Source organism: Ambystoma mexicanum, chromosome 11 (genome assembly GCF_040938575.1).
Source record: "Ambystoma mexicanum isolate Mex_15411 chromosome 11, UKY_AmexF1_1, whole genome shotgun sequence".
Taxonomy (NCBI): domain Eukaryota; kingdom Metazoa; phylum Chordata; class Amphibia; order Caudata; family Ambystomatidae; genus Ambystoma; species Ambystoma mexicanum.
In genome coordinates, this window is record NC_090934.1 from 785,441,568 (window position 1) to 785,465,258 (window position 23,691).

At 46.0% G+C, this 23,691-nt stretch overlaps 1 protein-coding gene across 6 annotated transcripts in view; it reads left to right on the plus strand.

The window, feature by feature from the left end:
- STK33 (serine/threonine kinase 33) overlaps nt 1–23,691 on the plus strand; it is a 1,615,433-nt gene that overhangs the window by 1,194,062 nt on the left and 397,680 nt on the right. For 5 of the 6 annotated variants that reach the window (XM_069623715.1, XM_069623714.1, XM_069623717.1 and 2 more), the window contains one exon: nt 5,633–5,872. In XM_069623715.1, the coding sequence (XP_069479816.1) occupies nt 5,633–5,872 (240 nt within the window). The remainder of the gene's footprint in view (nt 1–5,632; nt 5,873–23,691) is intronic. The other variant, XM_069623713.1, reaches the window with a different exon arrangement.

Consider the following 23,691-nt stretch of genomic DNA (forward strand, 5'->3'; position numbering starts at 1 on the left):
CCATAAGAAGGGTCAGTGAAATTCAGGCTCTGTCAGTGCAAGATCCTTTCTTTACTATCCACAAGGACAAACTGGTTTTACGCACACACCCTAGATTCTCACCAAAATTCATATCCAAGTTCCATGTAAACCAGTCCATCGAGCTTCCGGCTTTCTTCCAAAACCCACAGAGCTCAGCTGAGGTGAAACTACACACCCTAGATGTGCGTAGGGCGGTCTTATACTATGTAAATAAAACCAGACCGCTAAGGAAAACAGATCAACTGTTTGTCTCCGTAGCTACAGGCAGAGAGGGGGATCGCGTCTCTAAGGGCGCTATCTCAAAGTGGATTATCAACTGTATACAGCTGTGTTACTCTCTTTCTGAAAAAACTCTGCCTTTTACGCCAAGGGCCCACTCTACCAGAGGCATTGGGGCCACTCTGGCTTTCATTGCAAATGTTCCCCTTGACACCATTTGCAAAGCAGCTACTTGGAGCTCTATTCACACTTTTACTCAGCATTACTGCATTGACACTCATTCCAAGGCAGATACACAAGTGGGACAAGCGGTTCTAAGACACCTGTTTGCTCATGACCCTTCTCACATCCCACCTCCTTCTTCTGGTACTGCTCGCTAATCTATGCACAGCATGTGATCTAAGCAGATTCCACAAGCCTCAGAAGGGATACATTACTCACCGTAATCGTATTTCTGATGCTTGTATCTGCTTAGATTCACATGCGACCCACCCTTCCTCCCCTCCGAGAGAAGGCGCATGGTTGCTTGTAGTCTTACCTTTCTGTCTATCTGCTTGGACTATCTGTACTCACGCTACTCCTCATGCTACCTCATGTCAGGAAAAACACAATCTGGGGATCCTAGACGCGTGAGGGATCATGGGTACAGGGGACGTCACACTAGGGATAGTATTACTGGCACGCCCTGTGTCGACGCCCATTTTTCGACTTCGAAAAACAAACTGTAATACTCCGCAGCTTCCACTAGATGTCGGCCTATGCACAGCATGTGAATCTAAGCAGATACAAGCATCAGAAATACGATTACGGTGAGTAATGTATCCCATATATATATATGTATATATATATATATATTCAATTACAGAAGATTCCCAGTCTGACGACGGGAAATATTCAAGCATGTGAACCTATGAAAGAAACCAATGCTCGAGAAATACAGTTACAGCTAAGTAACAAATACTTCTCCCCTATACTTTCCCCACAATGGTCTAGATATTCCAAGGCTGTGAAGATCAGAATCTTCCATCATCTGCCCCTTCCCCTTTGGGCACTGCTAAGTGACTGTTCGCATCCAGTGCCTTATAAATTATCAATCCAAAAATTAACTGTACTCATAAAAGGAAAAAAAATAGGCTTTACAGTTTTCTGTTGAACCCGATAAACCCTGGAAAAATACAACCGGGAGTAAGTCTCCTCAGTTTAAAACGAAAAAACTACCCCTACCCACCCATTGGTGCAATAGCATGAGCAAGGATGGGAGGGTGCGGGTGAAGAGTTGGCTACATATGGGATTTGGAACACAATAGGAGAAGGGCCCTAGCCCCACTCTAGTATGCCTGTATGCTTTCTCCCCTTGCTTCCTCTCCTGTCACAGTCCCCTGAGCTTATTAAAAATACTGCGCATTCTGTGTTACATCGGCTTCTTGATTAAAAAAAAAAAAGAAACCTATCTTGCAGTGGTCAGGGGCTATTTTGATGAATTGCCGACAGATTTGAGCCGTTTTCATGGTTGGCGAATTAGGTCTCAAAATTGACCAGCATTCCTCGTAATTGTCCTTGACCACGGACAAATATTTATATTTAAATTCTAGATTTTTCAATATCGATATCTTTTTTTCTCCAGACTGTCTTCCCCCCCCCCCTCCCTCAAATGCAGGGTTTCAATAAGACACGCACAGATAACAAAAGATATATATATATTACATCTTTTTTTGTAAAAGAAAATATTTGTCAGTGGGCATGTGCTACTTTGAGCAATTGTAGTCCGTTTTGAACCTTTTTATGAGACCATAAATAAATGGCACGCCAGAAATAAAGATATCCGAAAATCTGCTACAATGCCTCAAAAAAGTACACATTTTTGTTTCCACTAAACAAGGATGTAACGTAGAGTTTGCAGCATACAAATTTGATTTGTGCCCCCAGGCTGTCTTTGTGACTATTTCAATATATGTAGTTTTAGAATAAGACACACACACGCACTGCATAATCTCTGTTACATCCATTTTTTGTAAAATAAAATAATTGTCTGTGGACAGGGGCTATTTTGTCACCAACTTTTAGCCATTTATGCGACCACGCATTCATCTAGTTGCAAAAATAAAAATGTCCCTGAAATTGGCCACACTTTCTCTAAATAACCTCCGAACACTGACAAATACCTTTCTTGTTTTACAAATAAAAACAATGTAACATTGTATTTGCTGTATTTGCATTCATGCTCCTAGGCTCTTTGCTTCTGTTCCTGCATACATGTTGAGATAAAGCAAGCAACAAGGGGGAGGGAGGTGTGTATCTAAGGAGTCAGCGTGTTTGCACAGTATTGTTACACTTTTGATGCCCTCCCGACTCCTTACCAGATATGTGTGATCTTAGGCAAATCATTTATCTCACTGTGACCTATCTATGTAAAGTAGAAGTCCTTAGAACTGATTATGTCCACATTGTTCTGTAGAATCAAAATGCCCCTCTCATTATGTTACTCCATAAATAATAACAGTAACTTCTCATAGAGTACCTGGAGTGGCAGTGAATGGCAGTGATTGCTTTATGGTTTACTCAAGACATTTTCTTGTAAAGTTGTTTTCCAAGATCGCATCAAGTATCAAAGCGTCATGTAACTTCCTGTAACATAATTTACTGTGATTTCACAATGATGTCAATACATATGCAAATTAGGCCCGCATGCACGTCTTTTGTCACAAGACCCTCACACATCATAGAACTTGCCCAGGATATTAATAAAGGACATCATTATGTACACAACATTCCCTAAATCCTTTCTGGGTGTAATCTTTTACTGGCATTTGTTGCCGTCTTTCTCTGTTGTCGTCCCATGTTGAGAGGCGATTCCCTCAATAGCCTGTCCATTGAGAATATTGCATATGCCATGATAGTTCTACTCCACAAAGTATATGTTGATAAACGCATGTTTTTCATATACACTGGAAAAACACTGGTGCATTACATTATTGGCCACAATAAAGTCTAAACACTGACATGCACAGATTTTTACATTGTGTTAAACACCCCGGAAACACATTTATTTATTTATTTTATTTATTTGTTACACGCCCAGACCCTCAGGTGTCACAGCGAGGTTATAAGACAGCTTAGAAAATAGTCATGTTCAAACATTACATTGGTTACATTGCATGATATAGGTTACAATATATTAACAACACTAAACAGTGGCCTAAGTATTTACAACAGTATCCGGAGGAAGGTGTCCTATCCTTGGGTGCTAATATTGGTTGAATAACCAGGTTTTAAGCTGTTTTTTAAAGATCGTGAAGGAGGATGCTTTTTTGATGATGATAGGTAGGGAGTTCCAGTGTTTGGGGGCTAAGGTGGTGAAGCTGCTGCCCCCTGCTCTTGTGTGGTTTTGAATCGGGGGGGGGTCCAGGAGGAGTTTGTCGTTGGATCTCAGTAGTCTTATGTTAGTTTTAGGGTGCAGGGTGTTATTGAGATAGATAGGTCCTTTTTTTGTAATGCATTTGTAGGTGATGCATAGTGTTTTGAAAATGATGCGGGCTTTGATGGGGAGCCAGTGTACATCTTTCCTGGTCTTGGAGATGTGATCTGATTTTTTTATGCCTAGCGCTGCCCTCAGGACTTTGTTTTGCAAAAGTTGCATTTTAGCTAGGTTAGTGTTGGAGGTACCCAGAAGTAAAACATTACAGTAGTCCAATTTCGATAGTACCAGTGCTCTGGCCAGGGTGAGGCAGTTTGCTGGGGTCAGAAATTGTCGGCTGAGTGCAATTAATTTAGAAGTGTAGGCCGTGGAAGAGGAAAGTGCATTGATCTGTTTAGTCATGGTTAGGCTGGCATCGAAGTACACGCCCAGTGTTTTTACTTGTTTAGACAATGGAATATTGGTGCCGTCGATGTTGATGGTTGAATATTCTGGCTGCAGGGTAGCTAATTTGGCTGGAGCTCCTACGATGAGGACTTCCGTCTTCTCATCGTTGAGACATAGGCTGTTTAATGCCATCCAGTTTTGTATGATGGCGTAAATTTTGTTGATTGTTAAGGTGTCCTGGTCATAGTTGCCTGTAAGGGGAATAAGGATCTGGGTGTCATCCGCAAAGTTTGTGTATGTGACACCCATGTTGTCAAGTGCTGAGAACAGGAGCTTGGTGTATGCGTTATACAGCGTAGGAGAAAGGCAAGAGCCTTGGGGCACTCCTATGGGGACTGGGATGGGGTTGGCTGCTTCTTTGCCTATGGACACTCTGGAGGTGCGGTCGGTTAAGAATGATTTCACCCAGGCAATGGCTGCCCCAGAGAAGTTAAATTCACGGGCAAGTGAGTTGCAGAGTTTGTCGTGGTCCACCAAATCGAACGCGGCTGAGAGGTCCAAAAGCAGAAGAATGCAAAGTTTCCCTGAGTCTCTAATGGCATCCATCTGGATTTTAAGGTCCAGGAGAGCTGTTTCAGTGCTGTGGTTAGGCCTGAAGCCTGATTGTCTGGTGCCGAGGAGCTGGTTTGATTCTAGATGGGTTCATCACTGAGATCCACAAAACATAAACACTGAAAACCACAAACTCTAAAAATAAGCTTTCCAAATCAGGCCCATGCGGTTTACAGAAGATGACTTTAAAAAGGAACTTATATAAGTTTGTAGTTAATAGATTCCTTTCACCTTTGGTCACATGAATATACTTCTGTTTAAATTGGGAATACAGTTAATTTCAGTTTCTTTTTTTGCCCTTTTGGAGCAGCTGGGAAGGGGAAGTAGACCTTTCATGAAGGTTTTGACTATGCAGTTGGCCATTGCCATGTTCATAAAGCGTTGTGTTATGTATGTGTTTATTGGTGTTTTCTAATGTGACAGCTGCAGATACAGCCACTTCGTAGCGCTGCAGTCTTAGTGTTTAATGGCGTAACTTATAGCTATTTTGTAAAATGATTAGTAGGTTCATGTTGATGCTATATCAGTTAAACCTTTGTGTTCAGAGACAGGCGTGCCTACCTAACAATGTCCTCAGCCCAAAAGGTAAAACACAAGCCATAATCAATGATAACATCAAAGTAACATTTTTGTTATATTTTTAGTTGTTTCAGTCATGATTCATTGAACACCCCAAGAACAATGAATGTTCTCCTCCATTTTTAACTCTTCTGTGAATCTGACAGCATGTGGGTGCTTCCAAAAGTCTATAGCAAAACTCGGCTCCAAAATTTCTGTCCCGGAGATGTGTCAGATAATGGCTGATACTAGGGTTGAATAAGCAAACTCGATTAGAAATGCGTGTTACGTTGGAATCCAACTAATGTGCGACAACAAGACTTATGCAACTAATCTCAATTATGATAGAAGATGCTTTATTTTAAAACATAGCAGTTTCAAGTAATCCAACAGTACCTTTAACCTATTTTTACTTTTGAGGGTGAGAAGAACACAGCACAGAGACCATCCAATGTCCTGGAGATGATGAAAGAATGGATGAATACCAAGGACATTGATAGAGTATGCTTTGTGGAGGATGGACCTGATTGCCCATCATCATCTTATGGAGCAGATTATACAGACGAGAAGGGAAGTCCAGCTAGCACCAATGGTCCAGATGTTGGAGTGGATACGGAAACAGACAGTGGAAGCAGCAAACCATCCACACCAACAAAGCAGGTAGGAAGAAAAAAACATAGTATGGCTTTTATTGCATAATTATTTGTATTGACATTAGTTTTAAAGTGTGCTTTTTTGGTGTTCGCTATGGAATGTATTGACATTTGAATTGCACTACATACTTTTTTTGTTCAAGCAAATAAACGACATATTTTTTCTTTTTTTTTCAAACTGAATTTTAAAAATAAATGTTTCTTTTTTATTGGCACTTTACTATAAAGCAGGCATAGACATCGACATGCATACTGTTATCGCAGTTCGTCACAAAACATTCAAAAGCAAAAAATACATTGCAATTCACACATCATACACACATGAACATTATCATCTTCAATTTGTAATTTCAGATCATCACTCCTGAGGTTCTTCGGATATTGATTGTAACATGACCAGCACGTTTTGGGTTTTGAGCCATGTACAACAGTTTCTTCAAGTCTCCTCATTTACCCCCCCCCCTCGAATGTAGGGTTTAAATAAGACATGCACAGACAACAAAAGATAATACATTACACATTTTTTTGTAAAAAGTATTTGTCAACGTGCCGGTGCTCCTGAGCTATTGTAGCCGGTTTTCAGCCTTTTTATGTGACCATGAATTCATGGGCCGCCAAACATAAACGCAGAAAATTGCCTCTGAACCATGCGTTTTCCAAGGTTATGGGGGAAGGGATTGGTTTACATCCATACACGAGCAGCATGCTTTATTAGAACCAACCAAGGATTCCTTCAAATCTCTGTGCAAGGCCTGCAATTTCATATCCTAGAAGGCATAAATGCACTAGCTTTGCTACAACAATGTCTAATGTCATTTTCTAGAATTCAGGCCAGAATTCACCAACTAAATTACAACCCCAAGCCTGGTGTATCAATTCAGCTGCATCGCATTTCATTTGGGTCATATCCCAGTAATTGTGGGGTTTAACTTAATCTTCTGTTGTGTTTATTAAGCCTGATGAAGGAATTAAAAAACGTTTAATAACATATGTCTATAATACTTTGATGTCTGATTGCATACATTTGCGTGCATGTGCAAACACACACATGCTCGCACTGTTTTCAATGTTCCCTACCAGTGTAGCTTCCAAGTTAGTCTTGGCAGGAGCCTATACTCTTTCCAAGATATCACAAATTAGTTCTGAGACTGCGCTATACTCAGATTTAGCCTGAATAATATAGTTAAGAATTTCACTTACTGGTGGTTCTTTAATGCACATCTCTATAGTATAACATTATGCACAAATGTTGGAGCCCCTCGACTGAGAAATAACACAGCCAAATAACTGGTTGTATGGGATGGTTCCAACTAACGAGAGTCAACGACCATACTGTAGCTCACTGTGATAGAGGAGAAATTCCCATTTGCATATCAGTCTTGTCCCGCCCCTACAGGAACAGTCCAACATCGAAATGCTAGACAAAGAGTTCCAGCATCAGCCCCAGGCAGGTATGTCTTCCTTGTTGCATGTCAATAGTTAGCTAAAGTTGTGCCTCTCTAAACACAGTGAGCAAGGTGTGCACTTCTGGATTTCCCATAGTAATTTAGGGTCACACCCCTAGGTTTATCAGAATGTATAAAAATGTGGGGGCCACTTGAATGAGAACGGACACTTCCAGATAACCTGTTCTATGTGATTGTTCCCACGCAGGAGAGTCTACAAACATGTTTTAGCTCACTGTACCACAAGGTTGCTGTTGGTAACCTTGTTCATAAGAATGTTGCCTAGCATTTCGGAGATGAACTGTCCTTGTGGGTGGGACGATGCTGATATGCAAATAGATATTTATTATTTGAAAGGTACAGGAACCTAAATTCAGAGAGGTAGCCAACCCATAGAATGTGTTATTTGGTCACATTCTTTCTCAATCTAGGGGCTACTACATTAAAAATATATATATAATGCAACATTACATGGACTCCAAATGTGGCACCCAATTCCTTCAACATACCCATAGAACATTCCCCTAGAAAAGCACTCTTCATCTTGGCAAAGATTATCAAACAGTACCAGACCCAATTCCCTGATCAGGTGATCTCAAACCCTCTTACTGTATCCAAGGAACAAAAGGATGAGTGCAGTACAGAGATGTTAGGCTCCATATGTAACTCTCTTAGATGCACACACTTGGCTCAACCAACTGTATTCATTTCATCATTGCTATGATTAAATCCCCCAATAAAGTGAAGGCTCCACCTTGCACCATGGACCAATGCACAAGCTTCTCTGTGGAAGATGGCCTGTACTGCAAGATTGTATGTTGAATCTGAGTTACTAATATGTCTCTAACGTTAAGGTCTGCACCTCTCAGCAGTAGCCGTGTGGGCCTTTACTCTGCTGCATTAGCAGTGCAAGAGTTTACCACACCATAATGGGGGTGTGCAGGTCAGACTGGGAGACAGGGCGGGGGGTAGGAAGCGAATGTGGGCAGATGTGTGCCCGGTGCGGGTTAGGGGCCTAGCAGAAAAGGGTTGGGAATTGGTGTTGGTGGGACTGCAAGCACAAATGTGGAAGATTGTAGCAGGGTTGAGTAGGTGAGATGGAGGTGGACATGCCATCATGGGGCAGACTGTACCAAGCATGCAATTGATGCAAAACAAGAGTCCCACCAAGACACAAGACAGTGCGGCATAGGCAGCAAGGGAAAAACCTGTATAGGAAGGACATGGAACCGCCTCTAAACCAGGAACGCCCAGCCACTCCTTTTGAAATTATGATATAACCTCAAGCACGTCCACTGTGCTCCACGTGCAGGCTGTTCAGTAATTTACGGCTTCCCAAGCAGTGCATGGACTAACTCACATTTTACCAGGCCTTCTGTTGATACGACTCATTTTTGCTACACCCACCATCAAGGAGGCCACTCCAGTACACCTATCACTCTAAGGGGCAGCCCATAGCAGCTTTCCTCCAACTGCAGACTCCTTTGTGGTCCGACTTCAGCTTATTGACCCTTTCTTCCATCCTGCTTGTGAATGAGCCTTTTGCTTTGTATCTCCTGATGAAGACGTTGTTCAATATACACTCTACGTCAAAACCGGTTGAGTTTACCCCAGGGATGTGATCTCCACAACATTCTTCTTTCTAGATCCACCCTCGCGATAGATTGTTTTTAATTGTTTCTATTGTTGTTTTGAAAAATATTTTCAAATATTAAAATAATCAGATGGGACGTGAGGAATGTTTATCCCACCCCCCACTGCTAATCAATTTTGTAATGTTTTTTTTAGGTATTGTTGTGTGGTTGAATGTCACTGAGTGTGATGTATGGTTTGAATGCTTCACTGTGAATGGTTGTTGTGATGGACTCATTTTAGCCATGTTTTATGTACTCCCATTTTGTCGTGTTACGTGATATAATGATGCTATATTAAATAATATGTCAATTGATTTTATTTAAAATGCTTTGTATCATGGTGAATAAAATTTGATACACTTATGAGTAATATAGTCTTGCTCTCTGGACATTTCTTCAGATTTGTGATAACCTCCCATCTAACCTGAACAGATATTGGTAAAGAGATTCAGCTGTGCTGTAGTATGTAGGCTCCAAATTCCCCGAAGCCTTACCAGACTTCTATCATAGATATCTGAACGTTGTTTAGCACCTGGATGCCTAGGTAACACACATTCACTGGACACCATATAAATCCCCATTCCTCCCCCAGATATCTTTGCCCTCATTACTCTACACTTGTAGCAGGGGAAAGGCATTCCCCATGTTCAAACAGTGTTTTCACCCATGCAGTTACATTAGTGCATGGCAAGCACTTTTAAACATGAGGTTGTGAGAGTGAAGCACAAGGGAGAGTCGTGAGCGACTTGGGCAAACAATGCTGTTGAAAGGGCTCCCAAGGGGGAGACTCCATCAGCAAAGTGGGGCATAAGCATGGAGCAGGTGATGAGTGAGTCGACAAGAGCTGGAGAACCTGCACACATATGCCCGACACCAGGATGAGATGATGGTGACAGAGTATGCAAGCTAGACTCCAACTCAGGAGTCCACAAGAAAAATCAAGCAGTAAAGCTGAACTTGGGGATAGAGAGTGGTGGTCACTAGAGCACCTAGGAAGAACTATAGTTGGGAAGGTCAAATCGATAAAAAATACTGCGTGTTGTTACCAAGAGAGTGAGGTCCACAGCACATTGTGAAAGCTGTACTGACTGGAAATACTGCATCCAGGTGCTTATAGTGTGCATTCCCACAGAGCACATAGAACCACACTGACCAAAAACACTCCATGTTGGGACTTGCATATACGTTCCCAAAGTGCACTGAGAAAGTCAGATCAAAAAGCAGCACTGCATGCTAGGACTTACAATACAAGTTCCTAGAACAAAGTTAGAAAAGAATTTGTACAGAATATCCTGCATGCTGTATAAAGGATTCTGAATTCCTGACAAATGTGTGAAAGAGACATTGCAAAATGGGAATAGGTGTCAGAACTATTAAAGCATCTGTAAAACAGGGACACAGTTTAATCATAGCACCCTGGAAACTGACCTACAAATATGAACTGCATGCTCAATTTAAGAGGCAAAACTCTTTAGGCATCATAGGAAAGAGATTTTACATTGCAAGGTGTGTTACTTTAGGTGCATGGACGAATATGAGCCTTGAACAGAGGAAAATCACAGCCATAATTGTGTCAGTGATGCGATAAGACGCAGCCATGCTAGGGAAGGTGGTATCCGGATTAATTGGGTAGCGAGCACCTGAGTGCCCATAAAGCTGTGTGAGAATGATGTAAGCCACCGTCCGAAGTGCATATACTCCCACCTAATCGTTCCTTAGTTTAGCTGGCGGCAAACTGGAATGTGAGACATGTGAATGCTGCGTGTGCAGTTAGGTAATGCTATGTTTAACAGAAAGATCCTTTAGAGGGGGTGGTTTGTACTGTAAAGCCATGCCCCAAGGATGTACCATTAGGAAGATCATAATGGCTTTTCTGTAAGAAGCACATTCTTTAATACTCTATAAAAAACCCAAAGGTTCTGTTCTCAGGTGGGAGGGGCTCAATTTTGGGATGGGCATAATATGCTGGATCACCAACTTGTTCCTGTGCAGTTGTATGGAAATACATTTTGTCTCTGTTTTAGCTGTCTCTCTTCCTATTGCAATATTTGATGATGTGCTGAAGGTTTTGACATCTGGTGCTGTGACTCGGATTCTCAATGCCCAGCAAAGATGGTAACAGGAGTAGCGAAACGCTTCACTTTGAACCCCTCTGTGCGCACCCAATGAGATGAGAGGCCTAATTGAAAACTTTAAAAAGAGTTTTCGAAGAGAGCTGCCAGTGAAGGTTGATGTTTCTCCTTGGACTGTGCAAAAGTTGCATTATATAATTATAAGGCAGCATTGATAGATACGAGGTCAAGTTAAAACAGGTAATAATACAAATGTAATAATAAGTAAAATGAGCATAACGGGTCAAATTCAAGAAATGCTCATATGGGCGGGTGCCCTCCATGTGCCAGAATAGATACCTGAAGATTGGCAAAGGGAGATACTTGCTAAGGCAGCTCCAACTTTAAAGTGGGAAAAGGGCAAATACACCCAAAAGACAATGTTGGGGTGGTCAGGAAAGGTCCCAATGATGAAGGGTTCATGTTGCAAGCGCCATATTTGTGATTCAGGGTGCGGCGAAATTGGTGGTAATGTTGTAATTGTATATGTATGTATCCAGTGTAGTTAAATGTGAATGGGATGTGTTACTTTAAGTGTTATTTTGTGTTCAAATGGATACATATTGAATTTGCATGCACGTAGGAAGATAAATGCCAAAACCGTCAAATGAAATATAAACACTACCCAGATATGGTGTACTGCAAAGTGCCTAGAAACTGGGCGACAAGGAGTTTCATAATGCGCATGCGAGGAAGGGGTCTTGTCATGGAGAACCCACTGCAAAGAAAAGGCAATATTTATTAAACATGCATGCACACTAATATACATACACAGGGAATTTTTAAGTTTACATGTAGTGTGATTTCGAAGGGATTGTGTCCTCCGACGTATTCCACATCTATGACAGTAATCACCACAGCTATGCTGCTTCGAAAAATTTTCAGCGACGGTGTCCTACGTCGATGACGTCGATATGCTGTCCCTCGAGGGCCTCCGTCGAGTGCCAATGTCACTGGATGTTATAAGTAGACGCAAGACGCCTCCAGCCTCAGTTCTGTTTTTTCCGCCAAAGTGTTTGCTTCGGAATCTCGGTGCGCCTCGGTTCTTCTCCTGTTGAATTAATTGTGAAGTATGCCTTCGTCTTCTTCTACCCCAAGGTCGGGCTTCAAGAAGTGCCGGGACTGCGGTTCCAAGATGTTGCTTACGGACCCGCACAACGTCTGCTTGTGGTGCCTCGGCGAGAGCCACGCCACCGATGACTGAGATGAATGCTAGTCCTTGACGTCGAAGGCCTTGAGGGAGCGGAAGAAGTTGTCTGTAGGTAGGGTTTCCAAACCCTGTAAGTCGAAATCCACTGGACTTTTGACCGACGATTTGAGGGCCGACTCTCCGCATCGGCGTAAGACCAGGAGGTCTCGGTCCCGGAGTGGTTCCCGCCATTCCTCTGCCTCTTCTAGGCATTCGCGGAAGCGCCGTCACCGGTCGCCGTCCTCATCCGAGGACTCCACCCGACGGCGGGTAGCTTGTCCCAACAAGCATTCATCTCTGGCGGAATGGGGCGGAATGGAGATGATGGCGATTTTCGAATTGCAGGGCACTGTTCTGTCCGCGCCTTCGAGAGAAGCCGGCAAGGAACGCGCTAGGGCCACCGCTCTCACGCCTTCGGGCTCAAGCGGTCGGCGCGATCATCTGGAGCCGTCGAGGTCCGGATCTGGAAAGGTTGATCGCACTAGCCGTGCCAGGTCCAGGTCCCAGTCCTCGAAGCCCTCGAGACCGTTGGAGCCTGTGAGGCCTTCTAAGAAGGCATCGACGCCGTCGACACCCTGTCCATCGAGGGACTCTCTTGAGGCTCCGCCTCCGAGGAAGTCGTCGACGCCATTGGTGCCGAGGCCATTGAACGACAAGCTCGGGGCTCTGGCCTCGAAACCGTAGTCGACGACGTCAGTGACTTGCTCAACGCCGATTCTATCGATGCCCTCAACGCCTTTTGTTGCGGCTTTGTCAGAGGTGCCCTGGAGACCGGTGGAAACTCTGAAGAAGGCCCTGAGTAAATCAGTGAGGCCTGTGTTTGAGCCTTTTTCTGTACCCTCATCCAGGGATTTATTCCAGCCTTTGGATTACATCTCAGAGGTGGATAAAGGGTCAGATGTGGAGGGGTTTGTTGCTCCTGAGGTTCCTGATGACCTGTTATCGGGTCATAACCAGATGGAAGACCTGCGTCAATCCTTACATGACGCCAGTGGTCTGGACACCCCGCCGGAGGTTGAGTTTGGCAGGCCTAAGCCTGGTACACATGCTGAGTCGTCGTACAGGTGTCTCATGTCGAGGGTTATGGAGTTCTTGGGGTGGTCTGCTCCACCTGTGGATTTTCTGCAGGATGACCTGACAGATATTTTGGACCAAGGTCCACCCACTGACCCGGTGCTGGCATTTCAAATGGCCTTACAAGAAAGGGTGGCGGCAGCTTGGACTGCTCCGGAGAGTCTCCCGGCAGTGAATAAGTCCAGCCAGTGGCGATCCCTACTACTTGTCTACGCACCCCACTCCGGAGAGTTTGGTGGTGCAGGCGGCTGCGGTCCCAGCAAAGCCTGCTGCGTACCCTACCATCCCTCCGGATAGGGACGACAAGCGCTTTGACGTTTGGGGGAAGAAAGGGTTTTCATCTGGGGGTATGGCTTTAAAGTCAGCCAACTCCGTTTGTGCCTTGGCAAGATTCAATCACACTCTGCGGAACTGTGTATCTTTGACGGCTGAACATATTCCCAAAGGGGAGGAATGGGATGGTTTTCTTGCCCTCGTTCAGGATGGCAAGGATGCCATGTGTGAATCCGTTCATTCAGGTCTGGACGTGGCAGACTGTGTCAGCCGGTCCATGGCGGCGAGCACCGTGATGCGCAGGTTTGCGTGGTTGCGGAAGTCGGGATTTGCTCCTGATGTACAGTCCCGGCTTCTCAACATGCCCTTTGATGGTGTCCATCTTTTTGGCAGCAAGGCTGACGAGAGCCTTGAGAGGTTGCAGACCTCCAAAGCTGGAGCAAAGTCATTGAGCGCTGCAGTACGTCAACCACCGCCTTTTCGTCCTAGGGGACAGCAATGGAGGGGAGGTTCCTTTCAATACTACTCTTCCTTTTGTAGATTGAGGGGGGCTGCCAGTCAAAGGGACCAACGTAGAAGTACCAGAGGTGGAAAACAAGGTACTCGAGATGCCAAAGCCACGCGGGCAGTTGCCTCTTTGCCTTCGGGCACTGCCGCAGCCGCTTCCGCTCAGTCATGAGGCCATGTCCCATGGTTCGCCGGTTGGGGGAAGGCTGGCACAGCATCTTGTAGAATGGCGTGCCATTACTTCAGATGTGTGGGTTCTGGAGATCATAGCCCACGGCTACTGTCTCCCTTTTCGGCAGAGGCCTCACGACAATCCACCGGGGAAGCTCTCTTTGAAGAGTCCGAATCCGCTCCTTGCGCAGGAAATCAATTCCAGACTCCATATCAATCTGTTGGAGCTGAGGGCCATCAGACTAGCCCTGAAGGCTTTTCTGCCGTTTGTGCGGGGGAAGAATGTCCTGATTCTGATGGACAATACAGTGGCCATGCACTACCTCAACAAAAAGGGGGGAGCAGGGTCTCTGCCACTGTGCAGAGAGGCGATGCAGCTCTGGTTCTGGGCCATCCAGCAGGGAGTTTCGATCTCTGCAGTTTATCTGGCCGGAGACAAAAACGAGGCGGCGGACGCTCTGAGCAGGCAGAGCACAGTCTCTCACGAGTGGGAGCTGGTTCAGGAAGTTCTTTTGGAGATCTTCGCCCTTTGGGGGACCCCACAAGTGGATCTCTTCGCCACCAGTGTCAACCAGAAGTGCGAAAGTTTCTGCTTGTGGGAATTTCCTCCAAGAGGAGCCTTAGGGGACACGTTCGAGTGGAGTGGTCCTTCACACTGCTGTACGCGTTTTCTCCAGTCCCCGTCATTCTGCAAGTGCTGCGGAGGTGACGGAGGTTCGGTTCCCGAATGATCCTCATTGCTCCGGCATGGGCCAGGAGAGCGTGGTACCCAGACCTTCTCGACATGTCCATCTGCCCTCCACGCCGTCTTCCCTACCGAGACGATCTGCCCTCATGGGAGGGGGATCAGGTTCTCCATCCAGAGGTCGAGTCTCTCAACCTTCATGCTTGGTTTCTGAAAGGTTGAGGTACAAGGATTGGGACATCCCTGAAGACGTGATGGAGGTGTTGCTCTCGGCCAGAAGGCCAGCAACAAAATCACTGTACTGTAGCTAATTGGAGAAAGTTCTGCGACTAGTGCAGGGTACAGAATGTGGATCCTTTTCAGTGTTCAATTCCGGTGGTTCTGTCTTTTTTGCTTTCTTTAGCCCACAAGGGCCTGCAAGTGGGTACCACTAAGGGTTACCTGGCAGCGCTGTCCATATTTAAGCGCTCGTCTGAGGAGTTTTCTTATTTTAAGATTCCTTTAATTTCTCAGTTTCTGACAGGGTTGTCCTTAGGATTTGTCCTTCTTTTCTTCCAAAGGTTGTGTTGGAATTTCATTTGAGCCAGAAGGTCATTCTTCCGGCGTTCTATCCTCCTCCGCATCCTGGTAAGGAAGAGGAGAGGCTCCATAGGTTGGATCCTAGGAGAGCTTTAAGTTTGTACATCTCACGCATGTCCCTGGTCAGAGTGGACGGTCAGCTATTTGTAGGATACGCTGGAAGGCGATTAGGTCAAGCTGTTTCTAAGCAGACCTTGTCCCTTTAGATCACCTTGACAATCTCTGAATGCTACCGTCTGGCGGGTAAGGACCCTCCGGTGGGCTTACGGGCTCATTCTACTAGGGGTGTGGCTGCCTCCACTGCTCTGCAGAGGGGTGTTCCCATTCGTAATATTTGTGAAGCAGCCACATGGGCTTCTGTCCATACTTTTGTCAGACACTATTACCTGGATTCCATCCTTGGGCAAGATTTAGCCTTTGGTAAGGCGGGCCTCTATTCTGGAATTTGATTGGGCATTCTAAACTTCTGAATTCTTTTCCCTCCTCCATACGTTGGTACTGCTTTGGGAATTTGTCATAGATGTGGAATACGTTTGAGGACACAATCCCTTTGAAGAACAAGTTACTTTCTTACCTGGTAACGTTCTTTTGATGGGATGTTCCTCCGACATATTCCACATCGCACCCTCCCATCCTGCCCCTCTACAGAATTTCTTATGCGATTGCAGCTTACGTTTCCGCAAGGCTTTCTGTAGTCATACTGGCAGAAGATTGGTGCCACACGTTCTGGGAAAAAACTACAACTGAGGAGGCTGGAGGCGTTGTGCGTCCTACTTATAACATCCGGTGACGTCGGCTCTCGACAGAGGCCCTCGAGGGACAGCGTATCGATGTCACCGACGTAGGACACCGACGCAGCACAGCGGTGGTGATTACTGTCATAGATGTGGAATACGTCGGAGGAACATCCCATCTAAAGAACGTTATCAGGTAAGAAAGTAACTTGTTCTTCTTTATAAATTGATTAAACTTTGCAGCCAGGAGTTCGCGAGGTGAATTCCGAACGTCTGGGAACAAATAGTTTTGCAGGATTGGAGGCTGAATGATAAATAATAATTAACTGGGCAGATGGTCAACCAACAATCCGGCCTGAGTGTTTATGGCCTTGTAGTTTCTCAGAAAGCAGATGTAATCTCTTTTAAGTACATGGCAGCTTGCAGAGGGATCCGGCCATTTGTTTTGACCAACAATAAACTTTGGGTGAAGTGACACTCGAGGCCAGAGTGACAGATGCTCCCTGTGTTTCGATTGTTTTCTCGGTATGTGGCCAGAGGCCATGAGTGTTGAACTGGTAGTTGTATAAATTAGAATGTTCCAATACCGGGATGGGTGAGATGGTTATTGACAGTTCAAAGGGGACCCGTTTATTCTACTCTTTCTGATGTTGTTTGAAGTACCCGTGCAAACCATGTGTAGTTACATTTAGGGTTAATACGTCTCAAACCAGATGTGACTTGTAATGAATTATGTTTGTATGTGAATGTCTAACTGTATGATGATGTCCTGACCTACCACGGAAGAATCCTAAAAAGGGGTGTGCTATGAATATTAAATGTATATGGCAGTTAAGATAACTGCAACCAAAGAGAATGGGAGAATTGGAGAAAGATTGGATTTCCTTTGGATATGTCTTGTCCACTCACTTGGGGGTGCATTGTAATAAAATATGAGAATGTTTTAACTGTATGTCATGTGTTAGCATATGTGGTTCGGATAGGCTTGGGTTAGTATGACTCTACAGCATCATCTAGCTCCTCTATGGACGATTGTATAATAAACATGATTTACGTACAAAACGTGCACTCGCTTCTTAAGTGGTGGGCCTGCTTTGGGTTAAGATGATTATGGTCCCATCCCTACAACAGTTTAAAGCTAGAGACTAAGCCCACTAAATCAGTAAAAAAATTTAAAGAAGTATAGATACATTTTCAGGATACACGCAGTCAAGTGCAAAAGCAGAATTGTACATCAGATGGCTGATGGATTGAGAGTAATCTGCAAAAAAGGTTATGGCTTAATGAACGCTCCTGATGTAAGCTATGATGTGATTGAACTTTGCTGGATAAGGTAGATGCAGTAGTCACACCAGGTACTTTTATCACAACAAAGGAATTAGAAAATCACAAAGCTAAGTGCATCAAGAGAAATGTTATTGAAAAAAAGCAAATAAACTGTTGATATAGGAAGCCTTTCAGAAAAAAGTCTGATTTGCACATTTGTGCAAAATGTGTCCAAAACACTATATGAAAGATTTTATTGTATATCAACTGATGCCGTGGTGTTGAAATGTGCACGATGAATCAGACCTAGAAAAGTGGACAGTTTTTAATGCAATGCTTGGTGCATTACATTAAAAACTGATGCATTTTGTTTTACTGATTTTGACACTTCCAGTGACATCTAATTTTCCCAATTACTTGGGAAGGTGTAGCAATCGGGCTAGAGCAGCAGAGACATATGCAATCTGGTAGAAAGAAACGTTGGAGGAGCCTAGAGGGCTGTGTCTGAGATGGCCTTAACTCAGTTATCTAAGCATGGTCTATACATTGGGAAATAGAAAATTGGGACAAATTGGGCAAACTAGGGAAAGTGTTTGGTTTAGTTACTGGCTATCAACTGACTGAGATGGATTCACGTTAAGGACAGTTGATAAGGAAGTATCCATAAGAATGTTCTCTTACAGCAGCCAAACTATTTGTCTCTCAAAACAAAGGCCATAGAAAATGACTCCCTTCCCCTGGTTTACGGGTTTCATCCAGTCTATATGCAATTTCACACCCAGGAGAATTGCTCCCTTCTCCTGTTGTAGATATATTCAGTTTCCAATAAAACCAGGGCGAGGGGTGACTGACTTCCCCTAGTGTCTCCAGTATAACTATGAGCCCATGAGAATACCTCCCCTCTCCTGGTATTACTTGGTGCAGTTCACCATAAGGCCAGGGGGAATTACTGCCTTGCGCTGGCGTCTTTCTCACGTAGTTTGGTACCAAGAGAATGATTCCCTTCTCCTGGTATTGCTTGTCACAGTTCTTTCCAACTGTTGGGGTGCCAGACCCTTCTCTGGTGGCCAGTGGTTTCCTCGTTACCACTGTGCCGAGGAAGATTTCCTCAGATGCTTTTTCTCTTTGTTGTTATCCCAGAACCATCTGTTGATTTCAGTGGGTTGCGTCTCTTCACTGTGATGAGGAAGATGTTCTCTTATTCCAAGGTTACTCTCTTCAGGGTCCCCTACCCTTCTTTCCTTATGCCCATTAATGTCTTTGCTATTATTGGTCCAATGAAAAGCCACCTTAGCCTGTATGCCAATCCCCGGGTCCCTCCTGGTTTGCTTGATCTTCTTCAGTGTTGTCTTGTAGCTTCCCACTTCTCCCCAGTTAAAGGCCTTTGTTTGAATCTCCCGTGCTGGAGAGTTCAGACGCTGCCTGCTTTCCCCAACAGGACTGGATACTGATGTGCCTGCAACTGCTGTGCTTCTTTTTACGGCTGCGTTCGGCTCCATGGCCTGGCTTGACACATCTGATAGTGCTTTGTTCCTTTTTAAACATTGTATCCGGTTCCTGCCATGCACATTGCACAAGTCCTTCTTCTTTGTTACTGACTTAATCCTCACGCCTTTTCGGGGCCACCTCATACCAGTGTAATCACAGTCAAGGATCTTTGTCTCCTGTGCTCTTCCTCGCCGTAGTACTTTTGGCTGTAGGTCCTATGTTACAACACATAGATTTGCTTTCAGTGTAGTGGATGTAGACATGAGAGAGGGCTAGGGGGTGTTAGGGGAGGAACAGCATTTAACGGGCTGTACCCCAGATGATTGTGCTTATCCTCAAAGGGGGCGACTCTTTCTATGAGGTTCTCCCACATTAAACCACTCCTTGGGAGACTATTGGGTAGCGGCCACACCTCCCTAACCTCACGAGAAACTACTCCTGCCGGGGAGAAGTGACGACACCTTGTGAATCATCACAGTGTTCAGATGCATGTATGTTCCTTTACAATCTTGGTATCGTTTAACACACCAAGCACTACACTAATACATCTGGATAGATAGTAGTAAGGATAGAAATGAGACCTGGGTGGTGTTAATTAAGAGGGACACAAGGAGATGGAATAAAGTGAAAATTGCATCACAATTATGCAGCAACATAAATCAGAATGTAAAATGAAAGTTGTGCTTCAAAGCACAAAAGGGGAGAACTTGGAAGCTGGTAGCATTTTACTTTAGGTATGTGATATTATATGATATGATAAGATAAGGCATTTGTAACGCGCCTATACACAAGTGTTTCAAGGCGCGACGAGGCAGGGAGGGGGGAACAAAGGGAAGACAGACAATGATCCTACTAGGCCAGGTGTCATTCAGATCACGCAAGTGCAGGGGTAGGGGGAAGGGAAAAAGTGCATGGGGAAGGGGATGGGGGGGAAGTGCAGTACAAGTAAGTAGAATAAAATAAATAAATAGGGCCAGCTGGTGGCAAGTGCAAGGTAAGTGCAGACAAGTGCTGGGAAGGGGGGGCTGTAGGGATACAGAGACAGTCCCGCAGTGCAGGGGTTGCCAGGGAGGCAGTGCAAGTGTAGAGTGGCTTGGCCCAGGACCGAGGTCGGTGAGAGTGGCCCAGTTGCAGATTCAGTGCGGTTTCAGTGAAGAATTTAGCAGGGGAGAGGGAGAGAGAAAGCAGAAGCAAAGAGGAAGGTTTTGAGGTTCTTCCGGAACCGGAGATGGTTCTCCTCAAGTTTCAGGGAGGCAGGAAGGCTGTTCCAGAGGGAGGCCCCTGCCGCGGAGAGAGATCTACCCCCAGCTCTTTGCTTCGAGAAGCGGCTGACCCTGAGGGAGTTGGAGACGGATGAGCGAAGGGCTCGGGAAGGAAGATATTTAGGAAGAGAGAGTTGAAGGTATTTATGCCCCAGGCCCCAGAAGGCCTTGTGGACAATGCAGAGGGTTTTGAACTTTATCCTCACAGCCACTGGGAGCCAGTGTAGAGATTTCAGTCCTGGAGAGATACGGTCCCTGGGCTTGAGGCCAAGGACAAGTCTCGCAGTTCTGTTCTGGATGAGTTGCAGAGGGCGGAGAGTGGAGGCAGGCAGGTTAAGATAGAGGCTGTTACAGTAGTCCAGCTTCGAGAGAACCAGGGCTCGGGAGACAGTGAGCTTCTGGGGGAAGGAGAGGAAGGGAAGAATACCTCTGAGGAGGTGCAGCTGGTAGTGTGATTTCTTAGAGACGTCAGATATATGAGGAGAGAAGGAGAGTGTGGAGTCGAAGATGACCCTGAGGTTTTTTGCCTTGCAGGTAGGGGCATGAAGAGGGCCAAGAGAGGCCGGCCAAAGAGCTGCAGGGAAGGAAGGAGTGGGTGTGCCGATGAGTAGAATCTCAGTCTTACTGGCATTAAGGCAGAGGTCATTGGCGGCACACCATTCCTGGATAGCAGACAGACAGTCAGAGATGAGGGAAGGAGAGGAGGAGGCCGAGGGTAGCCTGAAAATGAGCTGGGTATCGTCCGCATAGCACTGAAAGTTGGGGCAGAGAGAAGCGATGGGCAAGGAGTGCCAGATACTGGTTGAACAGCCAGGGAGAGAGATTTGATCCCTGGGGGACACCACAGGTGGAGAAAAAGATGTCAGAGAGGAAAGACCCCAGTTGGACCTGGGAGGGTCGATTGGAAAGGAAAGAGGTCAGCCACGCCAGAGCCTGACTAGTGATACCCAGGTTATCACGGAGACGGTTGAGCAGGATGGCATGGTTGACAGTGTCAAAGGCAGAAGAGAGATCGAGCAGAATGAGAACACACTGAGTGTTGGAGTCGAGGTTCAAGAGCAGGTCCTCACGGATGTTCAGGAGAGCAGTTTCCGTGCTTCTGGCAGCTCCGAAGCCAGATTGATGGTCATGAAGACTACCAACAGATTCAGCATGGAGGTTAAGATGGGAGATGGCCAGTTTCTCCAGGAGCTTGCCCAGGAAGGGAGTGGTGGAGATTGGGCGATAGTTAGCCGGGCAGGAGGGGTCGGAAGAGGGTTTCTTAAGAAGAGGGTGCACAAGGGAGTGCTTAAGGGGGGATGGGAAGACTCCAGAGGTGAAAGAGTGGTTGCAAAAGTCAGCCAGGGCAGGAGCCAGGGAGTCGATGTGTTCCTTGATAGTTTTGGAGGAACAGGGGTGAACCTGTTTAGACGAGACTTTCATAGATCAGACTTGTCTGGAAACCTCATCAGCAGAAAGAAGGGGAAAGGCAGAGAAGGAGGGAGGAGGGGTGGCTGCAGAAGGGCCAGAGGAAGAGCCGTGAAGAGAGGGAGGGAGGTGATAGGAGGAGAGTGAGGACAGGATGTCCTGAGTTTTAGAGATGAAGTGAGAGGCCAGTGCAGTGCAGAGGGCCTGGGAGGGGACAGGAGAGGTAGAGACTGCAGTAGGGTTGGCAAGCTCCTTGCAGATTTTAAAGAGTTCGGCCGAGTTGTTGGATGCCGCAGAGATGCGGGCTTGGATAAGGGTTCTCTTCTTGGTGAGAACGGAGAGACGGTATTGCCTTTGGAGTAGGCGGCAGGCCAGTTTGTCAGAGGATGAACATGAAGCACGCCATTTCCTCTCTGCCACCTTGCACTTGCGTTTTAGGGTGACGAGATCCGAGTCATACCAGGAGTTACATTTGGCTTTGGGCTTCAGGCGGATTCTCATGACGGGGGCAAGGATATCAAGAGTATCAGATATAGCAGAGTGGAGCATGGAGAGGGCTGTGTCAGGGTGGGAGTCAGCCGAAGGGGGAGGGGGGGCGAAAAGATGGCAGCGAAAGCCTCAACTGACACGCGCTTCATGGGTCGGATGACCGAGAAGGTGGGTGGCAGTGGTGAGGGTGGCTTTGCCTGTGGGGTAGGGAGGGTGAGGTGGGAGGATGGGAGGATAGGAGAAAGTGATCAGTCCAGGAGAGAGGAGTGGAGAGAGGGACGGAGAGGGGAAGGTCAGACGAGATCAGAGCATCAAGAGTGTGCCCTGCAGAATGAGTAGGCCCAGACGGGAGAATAGAGAGTGAGAGAGAGTCACAAAGGTCATGAAAGAGTCCAGTGGGCGGACAGGAGGCATCCAAGTGGATGTTGAAGTCACCAAGAAAGAGGAGTTGAGTGGTAGAGGACAGGAGTGAGGAGGAGAGGTCAGCCCACTCAGAGAGGAAGGAGGAGATTTGACCAGGTGGCAGATAGATAGTAGCCACGGTAAGGGAATGGCTAAAAGAGTGAGAGAGTCGGCAGACAAGACATTCAAAGGAGGAGTAGGTCTGCGTAGGAGTGACGGTGGCAGGAATCCACTCAGGGAAGATGAGGGCTACACCCCCCCCTGCACGGTTGGGCCTGGGCACGGAGAGGATCTTGTAACCGTCAGGTAGGAGTGTGTCAAAGCTGGTGACAGAGCTGGCCGTGAACCATGTCTCGGTGAGACCGAGGACGTCAAGGTACAGTTCTTCAAGAAGGCGACAGATATCAGAGGAATGCTTGATGGCAGAGCGAGAGTTAAGAGTGGCAATGTGGAGAAGGTTGCCATCCTTGAAGGACTTCCGGGGAGGGGTACAGATCAGAGGTACGCCCTGCGGAGGTGTAGTAGAAGGAGGTGAAGAAGGAGCACGAGAGGGGGCAGGGAGGGAGGGTAGAGGCAAGGTAGCCGAGGACAGAGGAGGGGGGACAGCAGGAGAGGAAAGGAAGTTGATGAGATGTGGGAATCGTCTATCAAAGAGGTGAAGGTTGGCCTGAGGGCCTTGGACCAAGACGGTCCCATTAGCGCAGACATTAATGATGACCTTAGAGGAGTGGAAGGAGGCCAAGAGGACATCCCAACGGGTGCCCCCATTAATGGGAGAAGAGGAGAAAGGAGAGAGCACAGAGACCATATGAAGGGTCCATAGGTCAGGCGAAGGCACGAAAAAGAGGATGTCAGTGAGTTTCCTTGGAGCAGGCACTAGTGTAGGTATCAGCGATAGGGAGGCCTGGGTTGGAGACCAGGATGTCCTTTTTAAACTTTTTCCTACCAGATTTAGTGAGAAGAGCAGGATAGTCAATAGAGAAGCAGTTAGAGAAGATAGGTGAGATAGAGAGCACCATGGAGTAGGAGGGAGTGGGGGGGGGGAGATAGACGATACGAGAGCACACAGGCAGGAAGTGAGCGACAAGCCCAAGTTTACCACATTTCAGA